Raw genomic sequence first — 12,232 nt, 5'->3', positions numbered from 1 at the left:
CGACGCTGTCCGCAGCGCGACGAGGCTGGATTGTCAAGAATTAAGTCGTGTTCAACGTTGTAAAAGACTTCCTTCAGGTAAATGCGAGGATTTTTCTTTTTTGGACGGTGCAGCTGGGGTAGTTCCGCCATCGCCACAATGTAAAGAGTGTACTAGAGGACGGATTATCAGTGGTAAGAAATTATTAAAGAACAGAACACATGTAAAGCTTTACTAGATAGCTACTTCTAATGTTAGAGGTTGTCATGCATTATTTGTTTTAAGAAACAAACTTGGATCAGTTTGTGCGCATAATTATTGTAAAAGGTTATTGTAAAAGTACAGGGTCAGAGGAAGTATATACCACAGCCCGCTAACTGCTTTTTTTTTTGTTTGATGGGCATTTTCGACTCTCAAAGATATATTATTTGTTCATGCCTTGTTCCGGAAATCAATGCCTGGTTTACCAGCGTTTCTTACCTTTTACAACTTGTAACTGACCGTTCTGTTTATTTATATCTTATAGGTTTTTTCGGTGTCTAACTTTTATAGATATTTTGCTTTGTTTTTTTTTTCACACTTTCACAATCACTCCCAGTCATTTTTTTTTTCATTTGCAGCACGTTAATCTTTAAGCACAACATTTCTAGGTTGTACGTCAAAATGTTTGTTTGCACAAATGTTTTGCCGCAATATTCCTGTAATGACAGGCCATTGTAAAGTAACAGCTTAAGCTGGCTTTGGCTTCTTTGTTTTATTTTTGTAAAGAAGTTGAAATACACTTAATCTCACTAAGCGCTAAACACTGCCAGCGACGCCAATAGGAACGCAGACCATCCACTAGAGAGCTAGTTACTTTGGCACAGTTCTGCTGTGAAAACATGTCTACAAAATAATAGCAAAGCTGTCTGAATGTAAATTATTTACCGTCGGCAGAAAATAAGTTAGGCTTGCGATGTTTCACCGTTTTTGTGGGTAAGCTTCAAATCAAGCACATCATAGCTAATTTCTTGGATCTGGAGAGCCAGCGAAAACGTGAGTGATCAAAATGGGAAAATCGAGACGACGCGAAAAATTTCAAGAACGTGATTGGTAAGATAGATCGAGTGAGTGGTGAAGCATGTGGCACGCAACCCTTTATTTTTCTTTTATTCCTTCGCACAATTGTAGATCTAGGCGTGAAACTGCATTCTTCCACGCAAGTCTAAGCTGCGCAGGGGTCCACTCGTGTGACGTTATAACCCTTGATACGGCGCACGGCTTATGGTACGGCTGTTTCATCGAGAAAAAACCCTGTTCACTGACTCGCCTAATTTGCATTCTTTCCGCAATTAACCCAGTGAGGTACACATCTTCCAGGAAGTAAAAAGGTTGGTCATACGTAGCTTTTGCCAGAAAAGGAATGCTATCCGCGGAGATGAGATATGCAGTCCCCGACAAAAAGTCAGGGTAGGTATCTGGTGCATAAATTTCCTTAGACACGTACCACTTGGACGTCCTGTTCCGTACCGGCTCGAACCCATGGTACAGCCGTCCCCACATTGTGCGCTTGATTCCTCGCAGATGCCTAAGAACTACAGCTAAATCCCACACGCTCAGAAGCACATCATCGTCAATCTTCATGACGAACTCTGCATCGCGGCAGAAGTTGAGCGCCCAGCGGATCAGCATAACAGTCTTGTAGGTGAGGTTTCGATAAGAATCTACAAACTGGCCCTGCAGGATGTCTCCGTGAACGGTGTTCTCTTCGAGAATCCGTCTCTGTAGCACCTCACCTCCACGTTCGCCCAGGAGAAAGAGCACCTTGAAGTTCATTCTCCGCAATGCCGCTCCCCAGGTTTCCCGAATAGCTGAACGGTGATCGAAATGGTCAGCGCTTGTGACGACGCCGACGACAAGAGACGTTGCGTTGGACGTCCATGAGCAAAGATGTCCCGGTGCCGTCACGTAACTAATGGTGGGAGTTGCGCTCGTTGAAACCGCTGGCTCCGCTCTTGGCCATTCTTTGCCCAGCAGTGAAGTGCAATAGCGCAGATAGAGTGCAGTGAAAGCAAATACACTGATTATTATAAGGCAGATGATTAAGAACCGAATGGTTATGAGGTTTCCTCTGCTTGGGAAATGCATATTCTAACTGCGTGCGATGGTAAATATAAGGTTGCTAAACTGCTTCGTTCTGCACAAGTGTTTTAGTTCTGAAGCGACCGTTGTAAATGCGGCTGCTGTGCAGCCGTATGACGTATATATTTAGACGTTAGGGACTAGCTGGCACGCTGTGCAGAATGCCCGCGCATTCTGATTGATGAGGCAAAAAAATTTGTGCACACGAGGCAGAAAGGCGCCCTTTCTTTATTAGGCTGTAGGGGAAAATATATGTGGCTCTTTGTCCTAGGGGTTTAGAAGGTCTAAGGTTAAATTCTCTAAAGCCTGCTTTTTAATACAAAACAAATACATGGTTGCCAGTAGCAAAAATAGTGCTCTAATTTGCGGTCACTTCTGGGACCGGCACGAGCTACCCATGCGGGCCATATTCGGGGTGTGAGTGAGATTTGTTACTCGGCATCGGGTGGACCTAGCAGGGCGGCCCAGTGGGCTTGCTACACAGCACAAACAGGGGACCCTTATGGTGTTCATGCATAAAAAGATTACGGGACCTTTCCACGGTCCCTTGTAGCACGCAGATTGGCAGTAAAGAGCTTCCCAGAGGGGACCTTCAGGGGACTAAGGTGGCAGCGCCGCGGGCACCCACAAGGCTACTCCAAATGCCAATCGCACACGGGCTAACAGATGTCACGCTCACAGGCACAACCGTCCATTTTCGCTTCTGTAACAGTTTTGTCTTTACTTATTCTGGATTGCTAATCGCTGGGAAATGCGAAAGAAAAGAAAAAATAACGAAAAGGAGGAGAAAGCACTATCGTGAATCTCACGTATAGCGGAAGATGAACGCCACATGATGTAAAAAGAAATAATGGCGCTCTTAAGAAGACAGGACGAACAAGAAGACACATACAAGCTAGGCGTCACACGACGCGTATGCATGGGAAATGTATTGTGCATCTATCTCACCTCTCTGGTGTTTGAAGCAATAATGTTTTGCACACCTGCATCGTAACATCCTTCCACTACTGTTGTGGGCTGCTATAAACTTTTGCTCGGACGATTCCAATGCTTCCATGGACCTCCTCCTTTATTTACGGCACATTCCGCAGCACCCGCGTAACATAATTTTTCACGGCCTTAGGCCGCTTCCCCTCAGGACACTTCTCGCTGATTGCTCTCGCACGTATACAGCACATGCCTCTGTAAAAAAATAATGCAAACCATAAAACTAATTCCAGTCATGTTACCTTGAAGGACAAGAAATTTTGGTGCGCAACTGGAAGAAATTTTTGCGATATTTGGTCCTCCTGGGACGGTCTACAATCTACAGATGGCTGGTTAAAGAAAGACGCTGAACTGTTGGAAAGTTTCCTTTGACGTCGCGCATATAACCGAGGCGGAGCCAGTAGTTAAACAACAGAGGGATTTCAAATGCGTACACATTGCGTTACCACCCCGACGTCGCCATCATGAAGCCCTTTTTCACCGTCGTGGCATCAGAGAAGCATCAGAGAATGTTATAGTTCACCACTCGCGTCTGTTGGAGCGAAGTCCTTCATCATTGAGACAGGAACGACAGGGTTTGTTCTTCCTAACGCTCGATGTACGCGTACGGTTCCGCTGTTATGTTCGATCACAGAATGCTCAAGGAAACGCGAAGAAATGCGCACAACTCCGTACCACACAAGTTCGACGAGGACGGGCGAATGCCAGCGCGTCTTTTCGCCGCTCCATTTATCGCTTCACTCTCAACCCAACCACAGGGGAAGAGAAGAACCTCTCTCAAAGGAAAGCTGAAAAGTCGAGGGAGCACGTCTGCATGACGACGACGCACTGTATCGGAACACAGCGAACAAGAATTAATATCAGAGCCTCCCCGCCACTTCGTCTAAGCGTCGCATGGAACCGTGGGTGAGGGGGGCGGTTAAGAATGTTCGGTAGTGGGTTTGAGAATGTGTTGTGGAGAAGAGGGCTGGAGTGGCACGACAGAGACAGGGAGGATAAGTAGGGCAGGGAAAAAATGCCGACAGAAAAGGTGACAGGAAATGCCGACCGGAAAAGAGGGATGAACAGTTTTTCTTGCGAACGGAACAAGGAAAAGCAGGGAAGGCGGTGGTGAGGTGAAAGAACTAAAGCTTGCAAAACAATTTGTTATAAGATGTGCCCCTAGTGTGACTTTTCTGAGTTGTTCTTTATTTCCTTTAGTTCTCTCGAGCGCTGCATCTCGGAGCTTAGTGGGGCGCCAAGGTACTTGTCGGTATTCAGCTGGTGTAAATCCCCACAACCCAAGCCACAGACAACAGCTATTGGAACGGTTCACCTTGGCTCCTGAAACTGTGCCAGACTGCTCACAGCAGCGAACTACTTCATCCATGATAGCATGTGCTACGTTGAAAAACGCTAGGCATCTGCAGAAACTACCTACATTTCTCTATCTATAGGCTACGGAAGCCTCCAGTGGCACTACAATGCAGAATGCTCAATAATAGCGGCTATAAGTAGAGCGCCGCGTGGCTATACTGGAAACCCCTACTTCACAGGAGAGAAGATGTACAAGGGTTGTGAAGGACCACTATTCAGAGTAAAGCTGGTGGAGCAATTATTTTGGCAAAGTCGTATTCCTTCGTACACAATAGAACCAGCATATGGTCTAAAATTGGCAACAGAAAATTGTGCCTGATATGATCAAAGGCCTTAACAATTTCATTTAGAAGCATTGCCGCTTGTTCCTGACAATTGCTACAAAACTGAGGAAGTGCTCGGGCAATATGTAGGCGAGTTGGAACGGCACGGCCCCGCAGACCACACGTCTGAGGAGGCTACAAAGCTGTTATACTTATTGTACTTATTGGCGAATAATTGTCATCATAGTGCTTGCCTTTCGATTCCAATTTCGGGACAACGTCTTGAATGCATTTGGACAGCGAGTACCTTTGCAGTGAGGTCCACCCTATGCATATTGGCTGGCTCCTAATAAATGTGTTGAGTAGGGCTGGTACTTCAAGTCTCAGTACTGAGGTTGTAGTGACCGGCCTCTTAAGCAGGCGCAATTTTTTTTCCCTTTTTTGGAGGAGACCTTCTTTGGAGTAGGGAAGTTGCTCAGGAGACAAAAAGTCGAGATGAACTACCAAGATTGCCACGTCCAGAACAACGGAAAGTTTATGCGGGTACAAAATTAACGCGAGTATCCTTAACATCGACAGAGCTCACATCAGGCGCACTTTCGCAAGATACGCTCTGAGGAAACTAATCTTTCCCAAGCGAACTGAACCGGTTTTTGCATTGCGTTTCGTCATAGAGCGTTTTATTCGTTCCCTTATATCTCACACGTTCACCTTTCCTCGCCTTGAGAGTGACTCTAGTAAAAAAAAGTGCGCTCCTGCTAATATCAGCGCTCCATGATGAAGAAGCTTGTAAACTTCAAATCTTGGGCTCCTACGTGGTACGCTCCGCTTCACTTGTCCTTGAAATTTCTATAAACCAGAGACGCGCGCAGCTATTAGTGACGGACAAAGCATTTTAATTTGTTTCTCTTGCGCACGCGCTGAATGCGTGTCAGTGATTTTGCGTTTTAATAATTGCGCTATAACACAATGAATATCCTTACGTCAAATCCATGATGTAGCATAATACTGTACAATTTCACTGCAACGAGGAAACGCTGTTCTTTACAGGAAGCAGCAACCGCCAGTGCATGCGAAGCCTTGCTTTTGTGCACATTATAGTGATGCGGTTAGCGCTCCTAAGAGCCTACGCATACAGAGAAAACTTCTGTTTTTACGAATGCAGAGCAAAAGAATGGGAAACAGACCATTGTTTTTTTGGGGCGCGGTTATTGCTGGTATTTTTGAACTTCTGGCAGCATGTGTTTCCCCACTGCCAGTATCCTCGCCATTCGAAAAAACCACTGAGCGCTGGTATTTCTTATCACCAGTCACGGTATGGCCCGTACGTCGACCAGAATGATGTGAATGCTTAATGAAAGTGATTTACATTATTCTGTGGTTTTTATATCCCAGGTATGTGCGCCTGACATACAAAACATCCAGTGTTTTTATTTATTGGTTGATTCTAGAATCACGTGGAGAAATTTTAGCATGGTACGAACACATGAAAAAAAAATCTGGTAATGAAGACTTAAATAGTATGAAATTAAGGGAATAACCAACAACGAGAGCTATACAACATAACCTGGCTTGAGTGCCAGAAAGACTCCCATAAAAAAAGACAGGATTGACGATGGATACCTTTTTCTGTTTAATATAGCACTTTCACCAAAGGCGAATGAGCCGCGTTTGATAGCAATGCATTGGGGGAGGGGAGGGGGGAGATAACAACATTGAAAGGAACCAAAGAATGGCTATTTTCGATTTTAAGGTTCCGCTTCGCAACAGACTGCGGCCACAGCATTGAGGCACACCATAATGTAGAGCTTGTAGCACTTGCGTTTTCGGCTGAGGCTTCTTACGAACACACATTACGATGACTGCAATGCTGCTAACGTTGTCACAGGCTGTTCGCTCTATCTTGTAGCAAGGAGAAGGTTGCAACATGTTTATCGGCAAGACCTGAATATGGATCTTTATTTTGTGAACAAGAGATAGAAATTGAATATGGTGCTCTGGGAAGTAATTTGGAAATATCTAACTAGGCGAGTACCCATATAGCTAGAGAGCCGGCTCAACTGAATCAGATTGTCAAATGATGCAGCGATAGCCTAGAGGGAAAGCGTCAGCCTCCAGTTCAAGAAGACCGCTGTTCAAATTCCGGCGATGCGTAATTCTCGGCCGGACAAAAAGAAAAAAGACGTGCGCATCACGATGGCATTTCGCATTGAGGCCAAATGTGCGGCCTGATCTCAGTACCTACAGCCAACAACGCACGCGCTCTCCACAAGAGGATTTGGTCACCTTGATGTAGCACTTGGCGACTGCCTAATGTTTGAATACACAAACTGACATTGAGCCCTCCGTCCACGGTGAGTGCGGACCACCCGTCTAAGGTGGAGGCCAGAGCTGTGATGCAAGGATGAGTGATAAGCATATCTTACTCCGGACTGGCTTCTAAAGGAAACCTAACCTGGCAACGTTTATCCATAGAACATTTTCAGTATGGCTAGTCTAGGAGTGCGCATCGAGACACGACTGTTTTAAATAGGATGTCATAGGGCTCACTGAGGTTAGGGAGGTTAGATTACGGGGTAGCGGATTAGCCGAGATGGGAAATAAATCTGAAATTGATTTCCAATATTTAATAGCAGTCAACATGGATGGCTTTTAGACTATTAACGAGAGGGTGCCAATTGTCGTGATTAAGACTATAGGAGGTAAAAACTGGTGCAGGTTCAGCATTACTGTATATTAAGCACGAGAAACGGCTTTTATTGCATCTAGGAAGCCAGTCAGACGTTATTAATATCAATGCGAAATTGCAGACGTTGTGCAAGATTTAAACAACGCGAGTGGTATGTTGTATGGAGTGACTGGTGGCACATGCGCTATGAAAACCTTTATTTACTTTTTCTTCCTCCACAGAATCGGAGATTTATGCGAGAAACTGCGTTCTTCCACGCAATTCTGAGCTGCGCAGGGGTCCACTTGTGGGATGTTACCACTCTTGGCACGGCGCACGGCTGCCGGTACGGCTGCTTCTTCGAGAAAAAACCCTGTTCACTGACACGCCTAATTTGCATTATTTCCCCAATGAACCCAGTGAGGTAGACATCTTCGAGGACGTAAAAAGGCTGGTCATACGTTGCTCTTGCCAGAAAAGGAATGCTATCTGCGGAGATGAGGTATGCAGTCCCCGACAAAAAGTCAGGGTAAGTATCTGATGCATAAATTTGCTTAGACACGTACCACTTGGACTTTCTGTTCCTAACCGGCTTGAAACCATGGTAGAGCCGTCCCCACATCGTGCGCTTGACTCCTCGCAGACGCCTAAGAACAAAAGCTAAATCCCACACGCTCAGAAGCATATCATCGTCAATCTTCATGACGAACTCTGCTTCGCGGCAGAAACTGTTCGCCCAACGGATCAGCATAACAGTCTTGTAGGTGAGGTTTTCATAAGAATAAGCAAACTGTCCTTGCAGGATATCTCCGTGAATGGTGTTCTCTTCGAGAATCCGTCTCTGTATCACCTCGTCTCCACTTTCGCCCAGGAGAAAGAGCACCTTGAAGTCCATTCTCCGTAATACCGCTCCCCAGGTTTCCCGAACAGCTGAACGGTGAACGAAATGGTGAGCGCTTGTGACGACGCCGACGAAAAGAGAGGTTGTATTGGCCGTCCATGAGCAAAGATGTCCCGGTGCTATCACGTAATTAGTGGCGGGCGTCGCTCTTGTTGAAACTGCCGGCGCCGCTCTTGGCCATTCTTTGACAAGATTTGCAGTGTAATAGCGAAGATAGAGTGCAGGGAAAGCGAAAGCAAATATGGCGATTATTATAAGACACACGATTAGAAAACGAATGATTATCATGGGTAACTGTAGTTCAGAAGTGCAGATCTCACTGCGCACGCTGGTAAATAAAGCTGCTGGACGGCTTCGTTGTCGAAAAGTGTTTTCCTTCTGACACGACCGGCAGCAAATGGTGCTGCTCTCTGAGCGTACGACATATATTTTTACATCGGTGACGACTTGGCACGCTATGCAGAATGAGACAATGCCCTCGCCTGATTGATGAGGTACAGAATTTCGTGCAGGGGGAAAACAGATGCGCGCTTTCTTTATCAGACTCTAGACGACAAATTATAGGGTTGCTTGTCGTAGAGGTTTAAACTGTCTAAGGTTAAATATCGCCTAAACCGGGTTTCTAATAAAACATAAATGCATGGTTTGGTCAAATGTTTAGGGGAATCCCCCAAGGTGGAGTTGATTTGTAATAAGGGAGTAATTACTCATTGACATCTACCCGAGCGCAGCCATACGGCTACAAAGGAAACCTATACAGCTTTCTCAGAAACTTCGTAGTTAAAGAAAAATTCGTCCTGGTCCGGGGTTCGAACCCGGGACCACCGCCTCACCGGAGCAGTCGCTCTACCAATTGAGCTAACCGGGACGACAAGCTTATGGTAGGGCGAGAGCAAATTGATCAATAACTCAAAGTGGGAACTGCGTTGGTCAAATGTTTAGGGAATCCCCTAAGGTGGAGGAGATTTGTAATAAGGGAAACTACGAAGTTTCTGAGAAAGCTGTATAGCTTTCCTTTGTAGCCGTATGGTTGCGCTCGAGTGGATGTCAATGAGTAATTACTCCCTTATTACAAATGCATGGTTTATTTCAAAATATTGCGTCGCCACAAGTTAATCTGTACGCAGCAGCAGAACATTTAAGGCCGCAGTAGTGTTGTATATATCATGTGTTTGGACTTGGTGTCAAAAAGACGGCAATGGTGTCGGACGAACAACGAGTGCCTTTTACGTGCCTTATTCTGGCGACTTTAACGCTGTTTTCCCCTTACGAACAGTATACCAGACGAACATTGTTTCTTTTAAAACATTTTATTTTGAAAAACATGCACACAACATTACTTTGGTCTCATCCAAAGAAGCCATCATGCAGATAACTATAGTGCCACAATCCTCTTAATCACTGCTCTCTTTTCTACCATACTTCTTCGATCTTTACTCCCCTACATACAGTAGCATGCAAGCGCATATTCACGCCGGCTGAAATCTCTGCTTTTCATTAAACAGCTCTCTCTTTCTGTCTCTCGTGAAACATTGCGTCACCACAAGTTAATCCACACACAGCGGCAGCCCATTTAAGGCCGGAGTAGTGTTGTACACGTTGTGTGCTGTAACATGGGATCGGCCAGAGAGGAATGGTGTCCGACGGTCGATGAGTGCCCTTTACATATCTTATTCTTGAGAGTTTAGTGATGTTTCCCCGGTTGAACAGTATACCTGACAAACTAAGCGCTCAATCGACATTGCTCCTTGCTTATTCGTTATTCCACTTTGATTAGATTAGAATACGATCATTTGGCATTTTAATAAATCTTAAGAGCTTGCTGCACAAGGCCAATTTCATTTTTATGATACCTATTTTTGTGATTCCGAGCGGTCTTCTGGAGTTAATGCAGAAATCAGAGAAACTGTGAATTCTCCATAGCACAATCGACACTGAATGGGGAAAAATTTTTTGCTGGAGAACAGCAGACTCAGCCTGCTACCCAATTGCAGGTCGGCAAACTGACTACTGCAATATTGCTGTACCCTCCGTATTGTAACCCGATCTTAATTTTAAAGTGAGGGTCGAGTTTTGGCGTGCGGGAGAGAGGAAGAAAGAACATGATTGTAGGGAGATGATGAACTTCGTGGTGTTCTGAAGATGATGATGAACTTCGTGGAGAGAAAAAGACAAAAAATAGATAATGAAGCTAACACCACAAACTATAGTACACATATGTTACTCAAGAAACGGAAGCTATACTAAGTCTCAAGAAAAACATTAATATGTACCTGCAAAACGGCCGAAATTCGTATGTCTTGTATTCGCACTCGCCCCTGTTATTGTCATCTCTGTCTTCAGCGCACGCGGATTCCGCTTTGTCATTTGCTGTCTCCAACAGCAGGTCGTCCTCACTTCCGTCGAGTGCATTTGAAAGGGAGCATTTCTTAAATGCTCGGTAGACCATTTCTCTGTGGCGCCCGGTACCACGCTGTTGAAATCCACTGGGGAACAGTAGATACACTCAGCATTTTATCTTCTTACAGGTGTTCAGGTACATCTGCATATATTCCAGTCCCGTGAGATCTGTCCTAAGTGATCTTTGAACGGTTTTTTGAGGCAAACGTGCTGATCCTGAAGAATGGACGTCACGCCACCTGGTGTAACAATCAGATGCGTTCGGTCACGCTGCAGCTTTTCTTTCACACAGGATAGCAGGTGTTCTGGGAAAGAATCCAGCACCATTGTAGATTCCAGATGCAGCAATGGACCTGGCCATAGAACCACGCTGCAAATCCAACCTCTGATGAGTTCACAGTCCATCTAAATCTTTTCGTAACAGCGTACGATAACATAGTTAGGCAATGCTTTTTTCTGGATAGTCTTCCCGCGTTTTGAACAGAGCTAGCTTGTGGCCATAACACAAACATGCCAGCATAACTGTCATTTAATTTTTGGAGCGAAAGCTACATCGGCCACGAACTTGCGACTTCGCTGTGGCGGTGCTCCGAGGAGGCAAAGAGACCGACCTTGCGCCGTTGCCTAGAAACCGCCGCAGCTGGTGGACAACGTGCGCTCGCCGCGCCATCTGGCATGACGTCACACCGCGCGCCTAGCCGCGGAGCCGCCGCCGTTTGGTGTGACGTCACACCGCTTGCCTTGTCGTTGCGCTCACCTCCGCTCGCTACGCCAGTTGTGCCCCATGCTTGATACCATGTCGGAGGACTGAAAAACAGAGCTCGCGTGCGCCGCAACCACAGTTGAGGCATTATATACGGCTACAAGTCTGCTAAGCAGAGGGAGGCCTGGAACGAGATGAACAGGAAACGAATCACCAAGGAAATAGAGGAACAGCGTGCCGCACGACTGGCTAAACGTTTTCGCTACGTATATCCTGGCATAGTCGAGTTAAGGCACTGCCAGTTTTTCGTTTCGAATGCTTCTAAGGCGAACTTGTTCAGCAGACTGGTAAAGTCTCCTAGTCTTCGGCATGTCAATGAATACGGGCGTTTCATCGGTATAGGCGATGTGTTCTAATGACATGCTGGTAGAGCGCCGGAGATCATAGACATACCGCTGAAACTCACGATGTTTAGACTCTCAGTCCTCGTGTAGGTTCTGACAAATCAATGCAGCACATCCAAGGAAAAAAACAATCCTTCGCGTGACCTGCGGTGTAGCACCGCGCGGTGCTTCGAATAAGTACGGTGCGAAACCATGTCTTCTGCAAGTTCACGGGCTTTGCATTGAAGTACGTTTTCCGGTGCTCAAACCAAGAATTTGGAAACGTTGTCCATCGCTGAAGACCACAAGAAGCCACTCCTGCTCAGGTAAGCGGCCTGTCTCATGACGCTGAACCCCTTTTCTTGTATTGTTGCAATTGAACGACTTATGGCGATGCTTCATCCGTCCCCCTAACGTCGATTCGTTGATCTCCAGGGTTCTAGCAGTTGCTGAGTTACCGACTGTTTCGTG

General features: G+C 45.9%; 2 protein-coding genes across 2 annotated transcripts in view; both read right to left on the bottom strand.

The window, feature by feature from the left end:
* Positions 1 to 8,658, bottom strand: part of LOC149328788 (venom metalloproteinase antarease-like TtrivMP_A) — a 105,750-nt gene extending 97,092 nt beyond the window's left edge. The window contains exon 1 of the mRNA XM_089561829.1: positions 7,941 to 8,658. Within this exon, the coding sequence (XP_089417955.1) occupies positions 7,941 to 7,977 (37 nt within the window). The 5' untranslated portion in view covers positions 7,978 to 8,658. The remainder of the gene's footprint in view (positions 1 to 7,940) is intronic.
* On the bottom strand, positions 271 to 2,582 carry LOC149328789 (beta-1,3-galactosyltransferase 1-like). Its single transcript, XM_089561823.1, has one exon. It carries the CDS (start codon positions 2,104 to 2,106, stop codon positions 1,117 to 1,119), a length of 990 nt encoding a protein of 329 aa, XP_089417949.1. The 5' UTR covers positions 2,107 to 2,582; the 3' UTR covers positions 271 to 1,116.
* Positions 8,659 to 12,232: the final 3,574 nt, after the last annotated feature.

Source organism: Amblyomma mixtum, chromosome 9, assembly GCF_055824585.1.
Source record: "Amblyomma mixtum isolate Tamu chromosome 9, ASM5582458v1, whole genome shotgun sequence".
In the NCBI taxonomy this organism is placed as follows: domain Eukaryota; kingdom Metazoa; phylum Arthropoda; class Arachnida; order Ixodida; family Ixodidae; genus Amblyomma; species Amblyomma mixtum.
Note: the sequence above shows the minus strand (reverse complement) of the source record. Positions and strands in the feature narration are given on the sequence as shown.